The sequence below is a fragment of the Stylophora pistillata genome, chromosome 10 (genome assembly GCF_964205215.1).
Source record: "Stylophora pistillata chromosome 10, jaStyPist1.2, whole genome shotgun sequence".
NCBI lineage: Eukaryota > Metazoa > Cnidaria > Anthozoa > Scleractinia > Pocilloporidae > Stylophora > Stylophora pistillata.
Genome location: NC_142528.1, coordinates 3,372,901 through 3,397,647, shown reverse-complemented (window position 1 = coordinate 3,397,647; position 24,747 = coordinate 3,372,901). Strand labels below are relative to the sequence as shown.

General features: G+C 37.8%; 3 protein-coding genes across 3 annotated transcripts in view; 2 read left to right on the top strand and 1 right to left on the bottom strand.

The window, feature by feature from the left end:
• The window catches only part of LOC111324731 (alpha-L-fucosidase), a 78,084-nt gene extending 69,771 nt beyond the window's left edge, over positions 1-8,313 (top strand). Inside the window, exons 2-9 of the mRNA XM_022928358.2 lie at positions 1-66; positions 1,945-2,051; positions 2,512-2,642; positions 3,659-3,792; positions 4,521-4,618; positions 5,735-5,867; positions 6,241-6,411; positions 6,930-8,313. Of these exons, the coding sequence (XP_022784093.2) occupies positions 1-66; positions 1,945-2,051; positions 2,512-2,642; positions 3,659-3,792; positions 4,521-4,618; positions 5,735-5,867; positions 6,241-6,411; positions 6,930-7,176 (1,087 nt within the window). The 3' untranslated portion in view covers positions 7,177-8,313. The remainder of the gene's footprint in view (positions 67-1,944; positions 2,052-2,511; positions 2,643-3,658; positions 3,793-4,520; positions 4,619-5,734; positions 5,868-6,240; positions 6,412-6,929) is intronic.
• Positions 8,314-10,778: 2,465 nt separating this feature from the next.
• On the top strand, positions 10,779-14,479 carry LOC111324735 (uncharacterized). The gene is made up of 7 exons (XM_022928360.2): positions 10,779-10,936; positions 11,041-11,155; positions 11,312-11,388; positions 12,147-12,238; positions 12,663-12,762; positions 13,152-13,343; positions 13,862-14,479. Exons 1-7 carry the CDS (start codon positions 10,862-10,864, stop codon positions 13,967-13,969), a joined length of 759 nt encoding a protein of 252 aa, XP_022784095.1. The 5' UTR covers positions 10,779-10,861; the 3' UTR covers positions 13,970-14,479.
• A 2,804-nt stretch (positions 14,480-17,283) lies between these two features.
• LOC148721428 (adenosine receptor A2b-like) lies at positions 17,284-19,300 on the bottom strand. Its single transcript, XM_088736416.1, has one exon. The coding sequence runs from the start codon at positions 19,168-19,170 to the stop codon at positions 18,295-18,297; it is 876 nt and encodes a 291-aa protein (XP_088592542.1). The 5' UTR covers positions 19,171-19,300; the 3' UTR covers positions 17,284-18,294.
• Between the last annotated feature and the right edge of the window lie 5,447 nt (positions 19,301-24,747).

Genomic DNA, 24,747 nt, shown 5'->3' with positions numbered 1-24,747 from the left:
GATGTTCAGGGCTGAGTTTTTCGACCCTGATTCGTGGGCGGACCTGTTAGCTCGATCAGGTGCCAGGTTTGTGGGTCGATTTTTTCATGATTTGTAAAAGGTTGCGATTCTTTTACTACTTTGATTGATACCATTGCACGGACTACTTCTTTATACTACGAAGATAGAGCATTTGAAGCTTTTCGAAGCAGTTAAGTCGAGCTGAATAAACAAAATTATGTAATAGCTAGTTGACTTAAAAAAAAAATGGTTATAAAAATAGATGATTTTGTCATAAGTACCTGCATGATAAAGGCTTCTCTTTGTGTAAACTTTTTCGTTTAAAACTTGATCTATTTTCATTGACTAAAACTCTCGGTTTAAGAGTTTTAAGATTTTGACTACAAATGCTACAGTTAGCCTCCATTGGGTCTGTATTCCATGATATCTGATGATGTTGACTTAGTTTCATTTTCCGCGAAAAAGCTATGTTTTCAAAATCTGCTGAAGGACCTGAAGCAGTTTTTGTCAGCAAAGTTTTCCTTGGAAGTGATGTTATTTCTCAGGAGATAATTTTTGTTAATGGGTCAAGTTTTGTTATTCTAGCTGTAGACTTTTTCTCATCTTGCAGTTGATGATTAAAGCAAGGCCAACAGTCTCAATTTATTTCAGTTTCTAGACTTTAGGAGGTCTAGGATGTGCTGCTTGTAGGCCCACCCCTCCAACCCCTCCCTTGCAACTCTCTTTGCTGGAGTGAAGGAATAGTTGTTGTCAGAAACTGTTTTGGTAGTAAATCATACTTTTTGTCTTGTACGTAAGGAACAAGAAACAGATTAATTTCTCAGGTTTATTGTACATAAAGTCATTGCAGAAAAAGAGATCTGAATAAATTTAGGCTTGGTTAGGGGCTGAACCGAACATGTGGCTATTTATGTTATTTGATAGAACCAGTTGAAAAATGAAAAATGAATTGAGACATGTTACCACCACAAGAGATAACTGTTCACCAGCGGATCCAACCTACTGTACCCCCCCCCCCCACTCTCCCTTTGCAGTGTTGGTAGTTAAGCAGTCTCGTGTTCAAAACTTCGATGAACAGCATTGATTAGGGAAAGGGGCAGCATTTGATTTTTTGCAACAAATTACTTCGTGGCCATCTAGTAAATTTGGGAAATGCACTTTGCTCAAGGTGTCTCAACTGATTGTAACAATTCTCATTTTCTTCAATGGAGATCTATATACTGACAATCAAGGTTATTGATAATCTCTCTTCTTCTCTGAGGGAATTATTTCATTACTCTTATTTTGGAAAAGTAAACCTTTATTTTTAAGAAATAATTTGAATATATCAACAAAGTTGAAATGGTAAATTGGCCACCGTTACAACTATAAAAGCTGACGTTTTGAGCGTTAGCCCTTCGTCAGAGCGAATAGAGGAATTGTGGGTTGTGTGTGCTTTTAAAGGCGGAAAAGGAGCTACGTGATTGGTGGGAACAAGGCAACGAGAAAAACATGAATAAATTGGTGGAATGAAAAGCGTTCGTTGATACCTGTGGGATTTAGACAGTCTAAACCCCACAGGTATCAACGAACGCTTTTCATTCCACCAATTTATTCATGTTTTTCTCGTTGCCATGTTCCCACCAATCACGTAGCTCCTTTTCCGCCTTTAAAAGCACACACAACCCACAATTCTTCTATTCGCTCCGACGAAGGGCTAACGCTCAAAACGTCAGCTTTTATAATCGTAACGGTGGCCAATTTACCATTTCAACTTTGTTGAGATATTCAAATTATTTTGTTACCCCCACCGACGCAGCCCCAAACAGTTTCTTTAGAAGTTATCAGCCTTTATTTTTATTTTTAAGGATTGACAACAACCCATAAGTTGTCAGCTACTGCTTTTTTGTGTCCAAGCTTAAAGACATAGTGTCTTATTTTTTTAATTATTTTCTTCTTTGATAGGTACATTGTTTTGACAAGTAAACACCATGAGGGCTGGACAAACTGGAGGTCAAATGTTTCTTGGAACTGGAACTCTGTAGATAACGGTCCTCATAGGGATCTTGTTGGTAAGCAAGCTTTTGCTCTCAACTTGGGCATTTTATGTTATCATGCATTTTCAAATCGTGTTATGTTTCATGGAATTGTGCCTGGCCAGAGTTACTTATCAACCACCTTCAGTCACACGTAACATGACCAAGTTGGTCGTCCACTAGCGAAATTAAGCTCTTGCTTAAGATACAAAACAGGCGAAAGCCAACCCCATTATTGTGCTCACTAAGACCTTATCAGGGCTGTGGTCTAGCAGTGCCCGGTGGCCCCTGACACCTCACTTTTGCTCCTGGGTTACTCAGGAATCTTAGTTTTTTAATAAAAAGCATATGCTGGGCACCCTGGATTTCACAGTTTCAGAGCACTGGGCTTCCTTCATTTTTTCTTCGAACACAGCCTTGCTGATGCCCACCATGGTATTGTTCCTAAAACATTGCATGGAAAGAATTTAATCATTTTATTTAATATGTTGAACAGGTGATCTAGCATCAGCCATTAGGAAGCGCACTAACATCACATTTGGTTTGTACTATTCCCTTTACGAGTGGTTTAATCCTCTTTATCTGGAAGATAAACGAAGTAAATTTGCCACACAGACATATGTTAATGTAAGTTGAATTATTAAAAGATAGATTCAGTTTTAACCCTTGAACTCCCATGAGTGAACAAGACAAAGTTGATGCCTACAATGTCAAAACAATATCAAACAAATAGGTGACAAGAATAAAGAAATATATCAATAGTCCATTTTACAGTTGTGTGCTTGGTTGCCAAGCCTTTGAACGGGAGTGAGGCTATGGGTGACCTTGTTATGATACAAACCTTGCTGCTTTTCAAATGTAAATCACTTTGTTATCATGCTAACTAGATACAGGTCTCTATCATGACAAGGTCACCTCCAGCCTCACTCCAAATCAAAGGCTTGGCAACTAAGTACACAACTGTAAAATGGCCTATTGGAGGATTTTTAGCAGACCAAGTAGCAAATTTATTACCAAACAAATATGATAATAAGAATTGATTGGCAGATGGTTACTGAGGAACTGCTTATAATGAGATCATTGGAGTCAAAGGGTTAAATGAAAACCTTATAGCTCTGTTTAATTTCTTTTTCTGATCTTGTAATCTCCCAACTACATACTGTTTTACAATTTTCAATGTAACCTATGCTACACACTCAGGTAGCCATGCTGGTTATACTCATAGACATCTGCATGCACGTGTGGTTGGCCATAACTGCACATTGTCCTCTGTGCGTAATCATAATAATAACAACCAGCAGTTGCAGTTTCTGAGGACCTCCTTTGTTGTTTCAAAGTGTTGATAAAATACATTCAAGAACATATTTGATTGTTGGATGAACGAAATGGTGTATGTCAATCAATTAAGACCATGTTAAAATGTACAAACAGATTTGACGTGCCATTAAGTATTTAATATTTCACTTTATTTAGATAAATTTAAAGGTCATAACTGCTTTGAACTCACTCTTTTTTATTTAAACATTGATAATGACGTTACAAGGTCACCAAAACACTATATCTTTAGTTTTTACTTGCTTGTGAAATCCTGGATAATAATTATGCATTTTTTGTTTTTTTACGCCTGTGCCGCCCGTAAAAAGGAAGTTATGCTGCCCCAGATGTACGATATTGTAGAGACTTACAAGCCTGAGTATATTTGGTCAGATGGTGACTGGGAAGCTAGTGATTCTTACTGGAAGAGCAAAGAATTTCTAGCATGGCTGTATAATGACAGGTAACATTTTATAACAGATAACAAAATTACAAAATTATAAACTTAGGTGAAACCAACTGTAAAAATTAGAGGATACTTAGTCTAGAGGAATCCCCTCAAAGTTATTTTCACAATTAAGTGCTTATTATTTTTGAAAAAGTATCCACAGGTATATTGAAGGTGAAGAATGTACTTCTAGCTGTTTCCAAATTTAGAGTTTTAAAATGCATGGTGATGTCCCACCTAGGAATTATTTTACTGATATTATTACAAACATAAAAAAGGCATTTGTTTATTTGTTAACCCTTACTGAAGGGACAGATATATGTTGCAGATAGGTCATGCAGATATTTCACAGATATGCTGCAGACCTGAAGAACATATCGATCTGTAGCCTCTGTCTGTTTGGTAAGGGAAGTGCCTGAGACATTGAAAAATACGAGTCTCTTAGTGTTAAGAATATTTCTTTGTAATTAAACACTGGTCAGTTTTAATTTATATTCTAGTTTTTAAATGATTTTAGGTCAAAATAGATTTGTTTGTGAAAGGTGTGAATAAACAACCAATGGAAAGTGCTACTAATAAACAGCATCAAGTTGTGATTCATTGGACCAACTTTGGCCTCAAGGCCACTTAACATTGAACATGTACAAATTAAAACCCTCTAAATCTGACTCTCTAAGCACATGACAGTAAAATAACCCGCAGGTTTAAGTTAGATAAGTGAAGTTCTTACACTTCATTTTCAGTCCTGTTAAAGATACTGTGGTGGTGAATGACCGCTGGGGTGTGGCTGACATGTGCCACCATGGTGGTGTGTTTACTTGTGCTGACAGATATAATCCAGGTAACATAAATTATCTGTTGCCGGTCAAATTTTATTTCAGGTTAATTTTGATTTAACCTACAAGTAGGTTATTTATAAAGTATAAAGGCTGATAGTTTCTAAAGAAACTGTTTGGGGCTGCGTCGGTGGGGGGTAACAAAATAATTTGAATATATCAACAAAGTTGAAATGGTAAATTGACCACCATTACAATTATAAAAGCTGACGTTTCGAGTGTTAGCCCTTTGTCGGAGCGAATAGGGGAATTGTGGGTTGTGTGTGCTTTTAAAGGCAGAAAAAGGAGCTACGTGATTGGTGGGAACATTGCAATGAGAAAAACAGGAATAAATTTCTCGTTGCCATGTTCCCACCAATCACATAGCTCCTTTTTCTGCCTTTAAAAGCACACACCACCCACAATTCCCCTATTCGGTCCGACGAAGGGCTAACGCTCGAAATGTCAGCTTTTATAATTGTAACGGTGGCCAATTTACCATTTCAACTTTGTTGATATATTCAAATTATTTATAATGTACTGTTATGTAGTCATGCAGTAAGCCATAATACTCGTACATTAATATGTTTGTACTAAATCCAAGGTAATGCAAGCTACTCATATAAGGGTAAGGGGTGGGGAATGCAAGAAAAGAACTGTAATGTTACCTCTCCCACCCCATCCTATCACACACCCCCTTGGTACAAATTGCTTTCTCTCTCCAGCCTTAAGTTACCATTAAAATCAAAGATGACAGCTATTTTTCACTAAGGAAATAACTAAGCACGCAATTGCCCAAATTACACCAGTCCTGCTCTGCAGGCTACATGAAAATGCAATGAAATGCAAAAGTTTGTGATTCCAGTCATAGTTCTAATGATGGCAGATTAGGGATGGATAAATTTTCTTATTATTATTGATGAACAATTATTGACAATCAAATGAATATTTTGAATATAGCTGTTGTCTTTTTTTTTTGTATCATTAACCCACTCTTTGACTTACAGATAATTTTTGCTCTCTCTAAATTAAGTCTCTCCACAAACCTTTAGAGGCAATTTATTACATATAGTACTCAAGGAGTGTAGACCTTAGTATCAGATCATATTAATTTTTAAAAAGGGAGTTTCATCTTTTTTCAGGTGTTTTGCAGAAACACAAGTGGGAGGATGCTATGACAGTTGATAAAGAGTCCTGGGGATATCGTAGAAACACAACTATCTCAGACTTCCTTACTATGGATGAATTGACCACTATCCTTGCTTCAACTGTGAGGTTAGAATCTTAACAATATTTTTCTTTCCCATGTGTCTTTTCAATATCTCTTGTGGCACAGTTGCCTGCAGAGTGAACTCGATCCAGCTCTTATTTCTGCCTTTCCTGCTGTCCCCTCCATCCATTCTTCTTATAAATCACAAGCTTCCCTCTTTTTCTTTATCCCTTTTGACTTTCCTCATGACTTTCGTTTTCATAACATGACCATTCCTTATTTTTAACACTACAGGTGACTATTTTTATGGGACATGGGGGTTTTGCCATAACTTTGGTCTGATAAACAGATCTTTGCATTGCTGGTTACGAAAATAGAATTAATTAAAAAAATGTTCTAGTCACAATTTGTTCAATTATTTATTTTCCCCCTGAACAGTTGTGGTGGTAACATGCTGATGAATGTTGGCCCAACAGCAGATGGTCGGATTGACCCAATATTTCAGGAACGTCTTGAACAAATGGGAGACTGGCTGAAGGTTAATGGGGAAGGTATTTATGGAACCAAGCCATGGCGAGTTCAAAATGATACCTTAACCCCTAATATATGGTAAGGATTATTTTCTCAAAGAAAAAGTCTTTTCATTATTTCATTACCTATAGCCTCAACAATTTAATGTCTTCCTTTTCCATTGACACACACATGAAACATTAGACATTGCTGAACAGATGCTAGTATTGTACCCAATGGATGTCACCTGTGAATTGAGTGAATGTAAGGCCTAACGTTAACTCACCATAGAATCTCTGTGGCTGAGTGGTAGAGTGACGGATTAGGTCTGACATTTGATTCCTCATGGGGCTGAGAGCTTTGTTCTTTGTTCTAGTTGGTGTCATCGTTTTTTTCTTCATATTTAAATTACAGGGTTCAAAAAGTATCAGAAATGAAGTGTATTACAGAATTGAATACAAATGTACACAAAGCAATGGAGCAAAACCCCTGTGACTGTATTTAATAGTAATAATCCAAAAATCTGAAAGAATAATCATTAAGTTATTACTCACTTTTATGCTGATAAACTCGGATACCTAGTTTGGTCTGTTACAGATATGTCTATCTTTCCACAGGTACACCAGCAAACCTGGGGTGACATATGCCATTACACTGGAATGGCCCAAAGAGGAGACACTAAATCTTGGGTTGCCTGTTCCTGCTGAGAATGCAAGTGTTAATCTACTTGGTCTGCCAGGAGTCAAGTTTCCTTGGAAGCCACTTTCAGAAGAAAAAGGAATGAAAATAGCTATTCCACCCCTGGTTGCTTCTGAGCTGCCCTGTCAGTGGGCATGGGTGTTTAAAATGACTAATGTCAAATAATATAACTTCAAGGAAATCCAACTATAGACCTTAATTACAATCAGAGGCATTAAATTGGGAATCATAAGCAAACTGTAGAAATTATTTGTTCTGTATGTAGAGCTGTCAATAAGAGCTGTCATCTGACCAAAACTTCCAGATAGTCTGCCATCTATGTGGGGCTACTTGCACCTGATTTCACTAAAACTGCAGATGGAAATTTATTCAATTGTTGAAGGTGAGCCACTTCCCAGTTTTGAGTGGAGTTGGTTACATACGTTTGGATGTGTGAATTGATTCCATATTTTTATTCTGCTTGAAGTTTTGTGCAAACTTCAGGATGCTTGGGACATTTTAATTGAATAAGATACCTATTATGAGATAATATAGTTGACAGCACCACTGGGCAATGTGAAGGGCATCCTGTGTTCTAATTGGCAACCTGCTTTGAAAAGAAAACAAACTTGAGTGGGTGGACTTACAAATGTTGTACCTTTTTGGACTATTTCGGCAGTTGAGTTGGAAGTGGCAGAAGCCAGTCAAAACAGAGAAAACACAAATGATTCCCGTGAGTTTGTGCTACTGAAATCCGAAAAATACAAAACATTGAAAAACAAAGTGATATGAAAGCTTGGGGGATGTTTTGTTTCTTGGAAAACAAGAAAAGAGAAGTTGGTGTCGTTCCTGAGCAAGAACAAAATATACTTATGAGGACCAGGTATATTTTTTTATTATTATTTTTATTAATGTGGAGGAAACCTATCCAATCACTTTATTTTTCAATTTGTCAATTGAGATTAAAACGAGGACGCACCATCACAGGTAACTTTCCCTCCTGGTGCTTGAAAGTAAACAAGTTGTTTTTTACTCTAATTAAAGGGAAATCGTTTCCCTACATGATAAATCCTTTATATTCTAAATCCTATTGGGTGAAATTTTTTTTAAGGCAAGGTGAGAAAAAGATTAAGGGGGCCACAGTTTCCCTTAATCTCTTTCTCACAACTTTGCCTTTACCTGTTTGTAAATCCAGCCACACTTCATGGCCCACGTAATAGCCACTAACTATGGCTTATGACTACAGGCTGTTCTTACTGTTAACTTGTGAAACCCCTTAAGTAGTCTAGAGAAAACATGGAGAATAAAACCAGTTTTACACAATTTTTCGCAGAATGCTGCTGACTTGTTTAGCTCCTTTTAATTTTTTTCTTTTAATGAAAGTTAATTTTTTTTAAAGATTTTAAAAACAAATTGTAAGTTAAAGCATAAAAACTATTTTTTATAAAAAACTGTTTAGCTAACACGAAGGTTCAAGGTACGTTTTTCACAAATTCACTTGTTAAGTCGCAAACAGAGTTCAATTTAACTTTTTTTTTTAACGTATCTGGATTTGGTTGTGGAATCACATTGGATCTGTAGATTTGCATGCATACCCTTATTCATCACTCCCACTCCTAACCCCATATACATGACATAACCTTCTACACTTCAGACTGGTTTTCATAAATGTCTGGGTTGGCATTGTTATCAGAAGTGCAGAGCAATACAGACTAAGTGCAAAAAAAATCAACAGAATTGGAAGCAGCATTCTGGTGCCATTAGTGATTCAATCATTTGTGATCTTTGAACGTGAAGTTGTTCAAGTTGTAAAGCCATTGGATGGTCCAAGAACTTGCACTTTGAATGGTCCATCTACTTTAGCTTTTCACTCAAGCAGTCTAGTTCTTAATCGATCACAAATGCATGAGTCATTCGTAGGTTTGGGAGGAAATGGAACTATTCTGATTCTTTAGACTCTAGTTCCATTGATCTTGTGGCTCCATTCATTGAATTATGTCACATATGCGTAGTCTACCATCTCCCTAATTTGTTGGAATGATTAGTGTGGTAGCCTGATCAGTGTGGTAGCCTGATCAGTGTGGTAGCCTGATCAGAGGGGAATGAATGGCCAACATGACTTTCAGGATCATCTTATGGACCTCTTTTGTAGCAGTTCTTAGCATTTTAGCCAAAAAGGAGCTTCAAGTTGTCATTGTCTGATTCTTGCTGGAGCTGGTGTATATACTAGTGGTCAGATGTGTTTCAAATGCTGATTGTAAACCATACTGATTACAAGTTCCACATTGGGTAATGACTCACCCAATGTGGAACTTGTAATCAGTATCACTCAGTGGCAATCTGTTTAGTTATTGCTGATTTTTTTACTTTTGAAGGAACCAAATTAGTACAGATTATGGCCCTATAGTGCTTTAATATAAGTTCCCTATCACAATAACTGCAAGGAAATCCAACTGCAGACCTTAATTACAACTAGAGGCATTGAATATTGGGAATCATAAGTAGTTGTAGAAATGATGTGTCTTGCATGTAGAGCTGTCAATAGGAGCTGTAAGCTGGCCAAAACTACCAGATAGTCTGCCAGTCGCTACTTTCACCTAATTTCCTTTATACTGCTGCTGAAAAATTGTACAATTATTGATGGTGAACCATGGCCCAGGTTTGAGTGGAATTAATTACATGATTTGCCTTTAAAATGTTTAGATGTGTGAATTAATTCCATATTCAAAACCTGCTTGAAGGTTTGTGTAAAACTCTATCGGATACTTGGGACATTTTAATTGAATTGTATCTTGTCTTGCTGGGTTAAACAACATTGATGTCTATGGTAACCTGGCCATCTACCTTTTCTTTGTTTGCCTTCTACTTTCAAACTTATGAGCAGCTCTTTACAAGTATGGTTTCATTTGTAATGTGCACATCAGGATTTTTTTTTTTAATGTAGGGTTGAATTTTCTGTAGGACCTGTAAGTCAAAGCTCTGCCAACTGGCACCTCCTTAGTATAAGCACCAACAGCCTTGCTGTGGCCCAACCCATTCGATACTTTTTTTAAACTTATTTTAGAATACTTCTGTAAAACAGTGCAGACTTTGTACGATTTTATAAGATACAGGATTTTCATGGCTTATAGAAAAAGACATGTTGAGTGAAATGTGTAATTTTTTGTAGTGAATTTTTCATAAGTTAGAATTTCATGGATGTTGTGCAGAAGAGCGACACTTAAAATAATACTGTGATTCCTCTAAAAGTAAATTCATGGACACCAAGAGCTATTTATTAAAAAAAAAACAAAACAATAAGCTCGAAACAAGGTAAAGGGATGGTGGATGGAAAGAAGTGATGCTGCTGCTTTGGCAGTTGATTGTGTTTAAATTATGAGGAGAAATAAAATTACCAGTCAAACATTCAAACGGTGTGGTCATTTCTATGACAGCCCTGATCATACCAGCATTTTCTCCTCAATTATTGTTGATTGCTGGAGTTGTCTCTGAGTATCACTGTTCACAGATGATTGAAAACCTCCGGTTCATTTCAACATTTCTTCCCCAGGAGTGATCAGAATGTTAATTTCTCCAATAACTCTGTCACACTGTCCGGTAGTTAGCTAATGAGAACTTGGTAACATATATACTAGAGGTCCTTGCTTTGATTGAACACCAAATTTCCACTCACTTAAACTAAGTTCTTAGAATCCTCAAAGGAAAATGTATCGACGAATAACATCGTAGTCTCCTTGGTGAAATTAGTGTCTCCGGGGAAGAATGCTACTCAGTGATTGGCTTATTTTGGGGGTGTGCTGGTGACGTATGCTTTTGATCAAAATTTCTGAGATCGTACTTTGATCAGAATATTCACGTCACGCAACTAAAGATGGCTTCTGTGAATAGTTCTAAGGATGTCTTGTGTTTGTTTGATGTGGATGGAACAGTTACTCCTGCCAGATTGGTAAGCTTCTCTCAGTAATTGTTTTCTGTGAATATCAGGGTCATTTTATGACGCTTATGAATGAATTTGTCCCATAAAATAATTTCTGTAACCTCGATCGATAGGTTGTCACTTCAGAAATGAAAGAGTTTATGAAGAAGCTTCGCACAAAGGTTGTTGTTGGTTTAGTTGGTGGGTCTGATTTCCATAAAATTCAAGAACAAATGGGAGGAGATGATGGTAAAGTTACTTTTGAAAGTTTATCGGTAATGATTGAGATTTTGTTGCTTTGTTAAGGCTCACAAAGAATCTCTTAAACGTCCAGTCTATTTGCATATTGTTTTTATTGATTTGTTGTAAGCTATTTTTTTTTTCCAATTTCTTTCCTTTTATCAGTGACGAACCTGTATGACTACGTGTTTCCGGAGAATGGTTTAGTAGCCTACAAGAACGGTGAGCTGATTCATAGACAGGTCAGTGGATTGCCTCCCCCTGGCTCTCAAGAAAAAGTCAATTCCAACTTTTTCTCTTCTCGTGTTTTTTTTAAACTTCCATCCATTTCAGTCTACCTCATATGAGATGGAAAACTATATGGGTGTCAAAGTGGACAATATCATATCTACAGTTTGTCTTAATGTTCCTGATGGTCAGTCAAAGGAGTAATTAAACACTTGGTGGATATCATACAGTATTATGTTTTACCAGAGATGAAGACAAATGTTGTGAAGGGGGGGAGGGGGTTGGTAGAGAGGAAGGGGCTGCTCTACGCGGCATCGACATGGAGTGAAAGGCAGTGGGCTAATATGGCTTTGAAATCTTCACATGGTAGGGCACTTTCAATTTATCTGGTCGGACAACACACGAAGAATAAAACCTTGGATGATAACTTTGCATGAAATGATGAAAAAAACACCTCCAAAAAATTCACCTTTCAAAGTTCCATATCCCCTTCAAGGCTGGAAAAAAAAAAAAAAAAAGAACACAAGCATCCCCTTCCCTAACACAGAGTGCAATTTCAGATTTCTTTAGATTTCATAAGAAGAAAAGACTGTATGTGTGACCAGTTTGAGTTGTTGGAATTAAAGTTGATCATCTTTTTAGGAGCAAGTCTTACCTTCAGCATCACATCTATGTGAAAGAAATGGGTCATTTGGGAAATGATTATTCAGTGTAGTTCTCTCAAGTAACTCGTTGTACTTATTTATATTTTGTTATATACTTATGCTCACAGAGTATCAAGAAATTTATGGGTGACGAAAAGCTCAAGACTTTCATCAATTTCTGCTTAAAATATATTGCTGACTTGGACCTTCCTATGAAGAGGTTAAGTTTCAGTCTACATTCTTTCTTATTACTAATATCAATGGCAGATCCAGACCTTGAGTTAAGGGGGGGAGGGGGGAATTTTTGTTTGTGTGTGTTCACCTGCTGGCTTTTATTCCCTCTGTGTTTATTTTTTACCCAAAATTAGGGAAGGGGGATGGGGCCCTATGCTCCTCCCCTAGATCCACCACTGGTTATTATATATAACCACTGTGTCATTATGATTTTATGATCTGCAGAAAATCTGCTTTTTGAATCTACCCAGAATTAACTAAAGAATTGATAAAAGAGTAATCACTATTTAATGTAGCTATACTTTTAGGAAGGCAATCAGTAAAGTTACAAGAGATTACATTTCTGTTTTGCTCAATTGCATCTTATTCACTACATCTTATGAACTTGTCATTCTTATTTTCATTTTTAGGGGTACTTTCATTGAGTTTAGAAGTGGCATGTTAAATGTGTCACCTATTGGACGAAACTGCTCCCAAGAAGAAAGGATAGCATTCTTTGAGTATGATAAGGTACTACAAGAATGTCATTTGCTGTGACAGTCTTGTTTTGTTTGGAAAATGGGCATTTGTAATGTAGTAACTGCTTTATGTTTACAAAATTTATTGTCTCTATTCTTATTAAGGTGTGAAACCAAAAGCTGCATGATTGAGGAATTAAAATTCTGATGCTGTTTTAGACATAATTCATTGATAGTTAGTTTATTCCTGATTAAGCATCACATCTCTAATGTGGAAGCTACACTTTACAAAGCTGAACAGTGTCATGTGAAAAAGAGTTTGTCTGCCTGGTTTGACTGTCAGATGACTAGTCTTAAAGGATAAAAGTCCCTTTATTTCATGTAATTTATTGTCATTAACTTTTATGTAAGGTTTTTGGTTTTGATCCATTGTTTCCACAGGAACACAAAGTTAGAGAAAAGTTTGTGTCAATTTTGCGGGAAAAATTTGCTGATTATGGACTCCATATCAGTATAGGAGGTCAGATAAGTTTTGATGTCTTTCCAAAAGGCTGGGACAAAACCTATTGCCTGAGACATGTTGAAGGTGATGGTTACCAAAAAATTCATTTCTTCGGGGACAAATGCTATGAGGTAACTGCTTCAATATCTAAGTTTATGTATACTCTTCATTTTCATTGTTTTCTGTCACACCTTTGGAGATACTTTAATCATGTAGTCTGATTGTCTGAGTGAGAGTAGTCCTGAAAAGGTTCATTATCAACTCTAGTGATGGAGTATGAGCAACCCCTCCTTTTGGGCAAAGTCTGTCATGCCAGTTAAAAAAAAAATATATAAAATTAAAATAATTTATGTGAGCCCCCCTCAAGAACTCCATGAATTAGGCACTTGAAAATGGGGTTCCCATAGGGCATCAACATCACTCCAAGAGCTCCCTGGAGGGTACTAAGGTTAGTAGAGGTCAATTGATTCCAATGATGACTTCCATATAAGCCAGAAAATGCAAGTCAATGGCAGAAGGAGGCCTGTTTGGGACTCTTCTTACTAAGATGAGTTGACTGCAAGATCAACTTTTACTCCTGGATTCAACACTCAAATAAAATGTGCTCAAAGTACTTATGCACTTTTATTCTGTTTCCACCTTACTTCAGGGTGGGAATGATTATGAAATCTACATGGATGAACGAACTGAAGGGCACAAAGTAAAATCACCGGATGATACTATGAAAATCTTGAAAGCAATGTTTTTTAGTTCTTAGAGGTTATGATTTAACGCTACAGTAGAAACAAAATGCCTATTATCAGCAGCGGTGATATGATCAGAAAAAGGAGTTAATTCCATAGTAAATTAACATTTTAATAAGATTGATTAAGAGGAGTTTTACTCATGCAAATGTAAAAGTTATGAACTTCAAAGTTATTTAAAATTTTTTTCTATTTCTGTATTTTAACGCCACACTTTTCCTGTTTAGCACAATGTTTACTTCTCTGCTTTTTTTGTTGATACTTTCTTTTTGCTGTAGAAGACGAGGTTAAAGCCAGGTTAACCCCTGTTTACATGAAAGACATGCCTCAAGATAAGAATAATTATATGCCTATCTTGGTCCTACCAGTTATTTCTAAACCTCTTGAAAGAGCTTATACAGGTTATATGAACATGTACAACTTTTTTGCAACTCTTACTTCAAAATAACTCTTCTGTGCTCAGCACACTTTGTAAAGCCCATTTGTTTTACAACAAAGAATTAAAGACTTTAGAGAGGGTAAAACTGTGAAATGGCTGATGTTGTCAAATAAGTGGTACAACAGTTGATCCCCCTATTCCAAAGCAGCGATGTATTTTCACACAAATTTCCAATTTTTTTTCTGAAACAATAATTATCAGGAAACTCTTCTACAGCACATCAATTTTCAGAATGACATGAGTAATTCTTCAGAATTTCACCAAAATCGGTTCCAAAGTAAAAAATATGAGCCTCAAACATGCCAATTTTTAGATAGCAAGCACTTTCCCTCTCCCTCCTCCAGCGATACAATCTTCTGAAAAAATTCATAACATGGCATTGCAATAATCTGAAAGTGAACTTAGATGTTATTGATATCTTTTTGAAAAGTATAAAGAACTATGGAAGGGATTCATAGGGTTCTTTGATTCCAGTGAGAACTAAATCTGAGGTAATGTTAAGTGTTTGACAGAAAAAGAACGAAAGTTAGGAAAAGAAAACGATGACGAGGAAAAAGAACGAAAGTTAGGAAAAGAAAACGATGAAGAGGAAAAGAACGAAAGTTAGGAAAAGAAAACGATGAAGAGGAACGGTGGGAAGAATCCTCTCACTCATGTTCTTACCCAGGGCCGTGACTAAAAGTGGGACGGGGACGTGGGACGCGGGGACGTGGGACTCGGGGGCTTGGGACGCGGGGACGTGGGACGTGGGATCGCGAGCGTGGGACGTTGGACGCAGGGACGTGAGGACGTGAGGATGTGAGGACGTGGGACGCGGGGACGTTGGACGCGGGGACGTGGGACTCGGGGACGTGGGACTCCGGGACGTGGGACGCGGGAATGTGATGAACAAACAACACCTGATTTTTGCGCTGAATTTGTAAAAGTATAATTTTCGGTGGTCTCGGGAAAGGTATTATTTTATGTTGGAGAGCTTGTCAGTAGCAGCCGATGATTTCCAGCGTCCATGGTTCGGCCGGATATGTTTGTTTTCCTATTTGACCGCAAGAACTCTGGACAGCCATTGGAGAACTTTCCCTGTCAGTATCCAACATCTGTGCCTTTTCCTTGCAAATTTCGTTCCCGTCCCTGAGTCCCACGCCCCTGCGTCCCACGTCCTCACGTCCCACGTCCTCGCGTCCCACGTCTCACGTCCCGACGTCCACGCGTCCCACGTCCCCACGTCCCCCGTCCCCGCGTCTAGGCATTTATAGATTATGCTAGTAAAAGTGGCATATTATGCTAGTAGCATTGCTTCTTTTTTTGGCCAAATTATGCTTACATTATGCTCTTTTTTCCAAATTATGCCACGGTTTTTTTAAATTATGCTCTTTGAAAAAATGCAAATAAGTCCAAAATATATATTTTTTAACTAGAAGCCGTTCGTCTACAGGAAAGAAACGCAACAAATCCACAATGAATTTCAAATAAACATGTGGTTCAGGTTAGACCCGGGCTCAGTGCTTCACAGTGAACTACAAATGCTACTAGTTTAACTAAAACTTTAAATGTCGATTAAGGTCACCAAGTGCTTGGGACTAGAGACAAAAAATTATCAAATAATGGCATCAAAAATGTTCTGATAATTATCAAAATGCGCAAATTATGCTTGCATTGCTACTTGGCAGAAATTATGCCAGTTTGCTCGAATTATGCCAAAAATTATGCTAGCATAATCTATAAATGCCTACCCGCGTCCCACGTCACCGAGTCCCACGTCCCTACGTCCCACTTCCCACGTCCCCGTCCCACTTTTAGTCAAAGCCCTTACCAAGGATAGCTCGCTTTCTCTTGCGCAACGTCTTCGAACACGTGACCATGTGATTCCCCCCGAAACAGTAGTGATTCCTTACCGTATCTGTGCTACTACCATATCGTCCTAAGAAAAAAGATACAGAGTAGGCCTAAGGCCAATGGGAAACACTTGTCTCTCCAAGCCCCCATGCAGACTATTTTATCAGTCTTGCTTTGCTACGTTTTCTCTTATTTCGGGTGGAAATGAACATCATCGGCTTTCAAGCTCTCAAGCTTTCAGACAATGGGCTTATCGACAGGGGTACTCTATCGAGCTCCTGCTTGTTCATCTCACGGAAACATGGAGAAAAGCAGTTGACTCTGGTTCCATAGTGGCTGTTGCCTTTGTAGACTTTCGCAAAGCGTTTGATAGTGTATCGCACCAGATCTTGTTGGAGAAATTACTCTCAAATTTTGGCATTTGTGATCAAGCACTGGGTTGGATTACAGATTATTTAATTGAGAGAAAGCAGTACACAGTTGATAATGGAAATATCTCTGACACTTTTCCCATATCCGTCGGTATACCACGGGGATCAGTGCTCGGCCCTACACTGTTCTCTTTGTTTGTCAACGATCTACTTTATTAGCCCTCTGACTGCCCGAGTCGTGTAATAAAGTGGGTTACAACTTGGGTTATGAATAAATTCAAAGCGACAGTGTGCCGATTAGTAAGTTTCTAACTAAACTGGTGAGATCCAATGAATTCCCGTTCTAGTCTATTTTTTTCTTTTAATATCGTCCCACGCTTCCGGTGCAAACATTTATATTCATAAAAGATTTGAAATGAGACTGACTTATATAAAGAGTAAATGAGAAATAATACCACGTTAGCCAATGAGCAGCGTTGAAGGCAGACCTTGAGGCCTTATGAATTCATATCGCATAATTTTATTCTACTAATTTATCCACAGTGTCTTTGACCCGAACCCCTTCTCTAAACTGAATCACAATATGAAGAGAAATATGAATCAAATAATTACTTATAAAACATGAACCATCACAAAAATAGACAGCAGAATGGTTTGCAATGTTCTAGATTTAGAAATATGGAGTCAGTTGAATTGAAAACTCAATTTTTTTCAGAACAGCTAGTGCTGTCAGAATAAAAATAAACAACAAATGACAAACTTTTTGCTCTGACTCATCGGTTCGCGCAGAGCCCTTTAAGTGTTAAATTTCTTGTGGTTCCTTTATTCAATTTCGTGCAGTGTTATCAACACAGGGTTCCACCAAAGTTAGAACCCAAAGTATACGTAGAGCCAAAGAGTCGCGCTAAATTCACAAAATTTCCCACTTGTGTTCGAGAGAAGTTCCGCTCACGCTGGTTTAACAATCTTGGACTGCAAAACTTTCGCTCAAATCGGACTTTATTCTTCACAATTCAACTTTGTACTGTCTACGATTTATCCATCTCAAGGTTACAAAAATGCTGCATCTATTAGCTAAGGAAGTCCTTACCCAGATGCGTAATTCCTAGTGAGAAACAAAGCTTGCTCGCTTTCTAGAAGAATTCATGTGCACTAATTTCCTATCACACGTCAGTTTATTTAACACTCATATCGTGCTGCTAATCCATATGTGGCTAACGGCTTAAAAGTACCTGATATAATGCAACATTGTTTAATTTTATGCTGCTACGCATCCTGTTACATTCTTCAAATCTCTTTTTTAGCGGGAGCGAAATTACGGCTTACTTGATAAACAGTCGAAAATATGATCATGATAAAACAAGGAAATCGATTTTGAGCGTAGAAACGCTTCACGTGCGCAACATTTGTATCTTAATGTTTGAGGGTTTCATTCTGTTTTTTTTTTATTAGTAAGGCCCTCTCAGCACATTTTATTTATTATAATTATAAAAATGAGGTATTCAAGGGAGAGGTGTATTTTAAACGAACATTAGAATTTTTTTCAGTTTTGACTATTTTTACTCTTTGTTACGAGCGACTTTCATTGCACTGTAACCGAATTGAAAAAAAAAAAAAAATTAAATAATAAGGGAAAATTAAATAATAAGAAGAAATAAGTGGACTGGTATAGGCAATATATAATATTCCATGTTGCTTATCCACATTTAAGCCTTGCAATTATATTTCGCGTTAGGTCCTTTACAGAGTATCGAACGTCGCTCATTCTCCAGCAGTAGATAATAGGATTCAGAGATGAATTTACAAAGATTAGGGTGCGACAGTAAAAAGAAAAATCGTTGTACCAATTTGGTTTGGACTCAAAGAATTGCTTGGCAAGAAGAGAACAATAAAAAGGCAAATAACAAACTAAAATAACCAAATATACATAAAATATGTTGACGGCGGATTTCTGCAGTCTGACGGCATTTGCTAATTCACCATTCCGTGCGGCTTGCTGTACTTGTGAAGCCTGAATCTGTTTTGCATGGAGTCTTACTGCAAAGTAAAGTCTGAAGCTTGTAACAGTTACAAAAATGAAGCAAAGACTCCAAACAATGATTTTGACGTTGACTAATTTTGATCGATGATTTTTGATGATCAAAGGACAAAGGGGTGAAAGAATAGCACTGAGCACCCATGTTAAGATTACCAGACCAACAACGCGTTTGTGTGTCACAAGTTCTCGATATCTGAGGTGGAGATGAATAGCTAGGAATCTGTCCAGACTCAGTGCCGTTATGGCAAGGAACGAAACGTTAACGAGTGCAAATTGGATGGCCCATAAAATATATGTAACACGGCAACCCGCTAACTGAAATGCAATTGACAACGGCTGAGCTACTAAACCAACAGCGAGATCAGAAACGGCAAGATTCAGCAGCAATATTTTGAAAGGTTCTGGTAAAGAGGAAGTTTTCCGTATGGCTTGAATTGTTAGGCTGTTGAAAACGATCGTTACCAGTGCTGAAAGGGCGTTCAAGACGACATTAATGAAAAACGTTGAAGCAAGTGTGAGTTCATTAGCTGCCATTTTGCCACGAGGGAAGTTACAATTATCGATAGTTGGTCGTTTATGTGAAAAGTTCAATTCCACGCGGTTTTATTCAAGCTGAAAGCTTGTCAATTTGAAGATGCATGCAAATATTTAGTCTAAATCAAGCCAGATGTCTTCAGCTGCTTTGAGAGGAGACATGCAAAATGAAGAGCTCACAGCATAGGATATGAATCAGTGCCCTAAATAAAGTACTAATATTCAATGTATTTCTAATCTACTCGATGTTTTATTGTGATATCATTCCTGGTTTCGATTTTGAGTCTTTATTTTCACGCAAGATTGGCAACGAGACTGAGACGAGGTAAAAATAAGCGAAAAAAGGAGGAAACAAAGACCGTCATTGATAGAAAATGAGTATGAAATGGAAAAGTAAAAAATTGAGGAGCTCATGCTATGGGTATCAAGTTAAAACTAAGTGTAAAGAATAATAGCTTCTGGCTTTCAGACATATACCTGACTAAAAAATTACGACTTAAGACTGAGGAGCTTCTACTAATCATCAAAACGTGGACGATGTTGTCCACCATACGGATATCATAATCAGACAGATGAGTGATATTCTCCTATTCAATAACCAAACTATTTGCATAAAAGCCATTCTAAGCTGAGTTACGTCTTTTTCTTTTCATTTGTAAGAGAAGGCTGCTTTGTTGTCAGAGTAAAAATAGAACAATTACTTAACAACTCTTTATTGCTCGTCATGAACAACTCTTCATAAGTTAAAAAAAAAACCTATGGAAGTCACGTCCATTTTCTTTCCTTTGCTAAATTCATCTTGAACAATTTTCGCTAGGCAACTTGGGAAACGGCGGGGGGGGGACAGGGAAGGGAAGATTCTGGTTGTTGAGTCAAGATAAATTCACCAGATGCCCCTATAGGCTCTTTAATAGTCCTATAACCCCTCTACGCTCATTGGCAGTAAATTGTTAGTCAGTATGCTATAGTTCCCCTTTATACTTTGTTGGTAACGAACGATCCCCCTCCGTTTTCCCTGAAAAACCATGGGATCCCCCGGGAATTTCTCATTCCCTAGGGCAGCAAATAAGGACTGGTCCCTTGGGATTAAGGAGTTTTAGCTCCCAAGCTTTATTAACCAAATGAACCATAGCTGCTTGGGCACCAGATTGGGTCTTGACATCTAAGAGGAGTCAATCTTAAGTTTGAGGGCGCCCGTTAACCGGCATTCAATTTCAGTTATTTTGAATAATCACTTTACTTTTATCAGTTTGAATTCCATATCATAGTCTGGAAGCAAATGTCATAAAATAAGGTCCCGTGTGGAGTTCGTGCTGAAAGGAAGCACCTGAGTGTAAAAGTGTTCATTAGGTCCTACTAAACATGAAAAGTTTTGGTGCCAGCTTTGCCACTTGCTCAGACCGCTTTTAAGGGGGGGGTTAAGTTCTGAACCATGAAGTCCAGCGTGAAAACGAGGCTAAAATAAATAAATAAATAGTAATAAATAATAATTTAGCAATGGACATTCAACTGGGTAGTTCTTCCTTGTCCACTATTTCTAGATCGAATTGGAATTTGGAATGCTGGTTTTTGCTGAAACACATCAATGTGGTAGAAATTGTGCATGTGTTAGAAAGTGTTAGAAAATGTGCATGCAAAAAGCATTCTGAAATTTAAGTAAAAGAGTTTTGAATTTCCAATATTTCATGAAACGAGCCTCTACTTTACATATTAGGATGGTCTAATATGCCAATGCATAGTGGGGGCAGCGAGACTCACAACTCAGGTTTCAAAACGGGTTTCTAGAATCAAATTAAGATTATCTATTTAAACAGTGACCAGAGGGGATGACAGTCTGGAAAATTTGTTCCAATGAAGTGTGACAGATGATCATACGTCACTGAGAAAAATGAAAGGGTTATTGTTTTCATTTTGTTTTCGTGAAAAATTGAAATGAGACCGTAACCTTACTGTAGTCCCAAGTTTCTAAGTACCAACTGATTTCCCTTCAAGAAAAAATAACTTTGTTTCAACGCAAAGATCTGAAGCATTAATACTTCCTCTAGCAGGTGGAAAAGACGTAAAAGAACTTGATTATGTACTTTAATCATTTCCGTCAAGAAAAACAAAAACCAAAAATCATGTGGAGAATTGTCAGCGTAGCGTAACTGTTCTGGACATTTTTTAAAACACAACGGCTAGAGGAAAAATAATGAAACCAGTTCTAAAACGCTTGGGTATCAACCAATTAACTGATAAGCCGCTATGGAAAGAACTTCCGTGACTATCGCGTAGGAAATTAACTCTGAACTACCATTCACTTGAATTAATGACAACGCACTAACGATTAAAGTGTGCCTCAGAGTTTGGTCTAGCTTGACCTATAGGAACACAGTACAACTTTAAGAAGAACGACTTTCGGCTACAGGTGTGCAGAAAAACCTGCGAGGCACTGAAAACTTAAGCGATATTGATTATTCAGAATTCATAGGTGGTTCTCCGAAAGGCTAAGCTCCATTTATTCCATTTTGATAATAACTTCAGACTCAGATTGTCATCATGAAAAACGGTTTATTTTCAGGAGTATTTGGATTGAGGCGCGGGGAGAAAAAAAAACTTTACACCATATACGCCTTGCGTGAAGTATGTCAGTGTCAGTTAAAGAAAAGTAATCACCCATGAGGCTTCAAATATGCTATCTTCATTTTCTACTAAATGTGCAAAGGTTTTATCAAACACTCAGATCTGAACACAACGAAGATTGTCACATAAACCCACTTTTAATGTTTTTTTTTTTTGTTTTTGGCATATTGAGCATCAGTAACCCACAAATTTAGCTGACAAAATCCAATCAAAACCAGAAGGGTACAGATAAGATTCTTATTGGAGCACTTATTAAAATTAAGATATTTATGTATTTATGTGTCTTATGATAGAACGAAATAATTTGGATATATCAACAAAGTTGAAGTGGTAAATTGGCCACCGTAACGATTACAAAAGCTGACGTTTCGAGCGTTAGCCCTTCGTCGGAGCGAATAGAGGAATTGTGGGTTGTGTGTGCTTTTAAAGGCAGAGAATGGAGCTACGCTATTGGTGGGAACATGGCAACGAGAAGAACAAGAATAAATTAGTGGAATGAAAAGCGTTCGTTGATCCCTGTGGGATTTAGACTGCCGGTTTGAAAGATGAGGTTTTGTTCAAGATTTTTACGGCTTTCCGTGCTACCTAAGTGTAAGGAAAGACCGCAGATTGCCATATGTTGCTTAGAATGATTAGGTGAATTAAAATGTCTAGCGACTGGTTTCAATGTGTCCTTTTCATTCCTTTCCCCGTCTCGAGGATGTTCTCGGAATCGGTCACCTAGTCTTCTGCCTGTTTCGCCGATAACTTTTTGCAATAAGTGCAAATTATACAATAGGTTACATTGGCGGAGGCGCACGTGAAGTGATCGGTGATCTTAATGGATCGTTTAGGTCCCGATATTTTATCACTGTTGTGAATGAAAGGGCACGTTTTAGTCAGACAGTCAGTCGCCAGTCAGTCGCCAGTCAGTCGCCAGTCAGTCGCCATTAACTCAATCAGTCAGTCGCCACTCGGTCAACAAGTCAGTCAGCCAGTCAGGTACCAGTGAATCAGTCAGCCAGTATAAGACAACCGGTCCATTAGCCAGTCGCCAGTCAGCTAGCCAGTCAGGCACCAGTCTATTAACCAGTTAGTCAACAGTCCGTCAGCAAGGCAGTCAACCAGTCAGTCAAGGACTTTGAGAGGAGCCGGTAAGGATGAAGTTGTCCTTATCGCGTGAAGTCTTGGACTTGATGGCGGTGAAGGATTTGAAGGCGTTCAAGACGAGATTAACGATGTACGAGACTTCCATTCTGTGGTCGTAAAGAAAACTGCTGTGAGCGTTGCCACAGAGATGTTTACAGTAAACTGTCTCTAGCACCGTTCACGGGCTGATGAACATGGTCCGCTTTAATGATGAACAGCTGCTCACAGAAATTATTCTTAAGAATTCGTTTTGTTTGCTTGATACTAAAATTACCGCACCCTTTTATCTGCTGATACCACGTCAAGTCGATGCCTTTTTTTCTATACTCACAAAATCAAGATCAACAGTAGAAGTTTTTGTAATTTTTCCATCGCTGATATCTTGTAATATTTCAACGACTGTTTTCTTCTTTCTTTTTTGAATGAAGTTTGTCAAATTCAATTTGTAAAATACGTGCCGGATTTTCATTATATTTCATTAGCATAGCGGCGAGGTGAAAACCGAATTTAGACTTCAGAGTCGGAATCAAATATTGGACTGAAATTTTCGAAAGTTAGGAATACATTCAACTGTCTTTTTTATGTTCTTTTCATCAGTTTGTGGGAAAACTTAATCATGAGAAAAAGAGAATAATTCTGAACTGTTTTATTTTCCCTAAAATTATATTATTCATCGCAGCCGATTGTGAGTACTAGTAAATTCAATCAAGGGCGGGTTCACCTGCCCTTCTTAAAATTAGCTTTTTCCAATGAATAAACAATCGCCGCTCGAAACCCATCAAGAAAGCTTTAGTAAAGAGTGTACTGAGAGAAAAAGTGCACTTTGGCTTAAGTCAACGACTATACTTTTATTTCATTCTGTTTGTATATCTGTATGAGTGGCCAAAGACGAGGAAGAAAACTTTCAAACTCATAATTATTATTTCTGCTTTAATTAAGTTTAGATAAGATCTTAATTGACTTGGAAAAATTAAAAGAAACACGTCCAGAGACAAAACGTCTGGACTTACAATTTTCTACATATATTAATTCATTATGTGTGATATTCGGATATACAGCGATAAAAACCCTCGATGTCCTTTGATTTGAATATTTTAATCAACACACTACTCACATGGCAGCCAACGAGTATCACAACAACAACTTTCCCTAGGCATCACGGGATGCCTACAAACACAACCTTTTCGCACTTCCGGTACAATACACTACATCCCTCCCTGTTTTTCCTTAATTTAGAGCGAAAACCCAAACATAAATAACACAACTCTTACAATGTCTTGCATATAAATGCAGGCCCGGGCCTACTGTTCATAAACAAAGTCCAGTCGGATTCCTAACATAATATCAATGAGCCTACAACAAATAACATTCAATTATCCCTTAGAAAGTTCGTAGTCGTCAAATCGTTTAGGCGGTCTGACATTCCGAGCTGGCCTAGGACAAACTATCTGGTTAAGTGGACTTCGGATAGTGGCAGTGGCCTGCTGAACAGACATCGATGATCCAGTTGGCCCTGGCCTTGGGAGTTCATCCTCCCCTTTTGCTACCTCTGTTTGGTTTGTTCCTTCTTGCTCTCGATGGACGGGAGTAATATCGACTTTCGCCTCCAAGGGTTTCTCTTGATACTTTTTCACAAATGAGACATTTCTTTTAAATTCGGCACCGGCTGTACTTCTAATTGTTACCTCTCCTCCTTTCCTGTCTATTACTTCGCAAGGATTTGGGTCATAGTTTGGAGACAATTTGTTAGTCTTCGAGTTCTTCAGGAGTACTTTACCTCCAACCTCCACTTCACTTGCAACAGCAATTCTCTTTGCATCAACATAC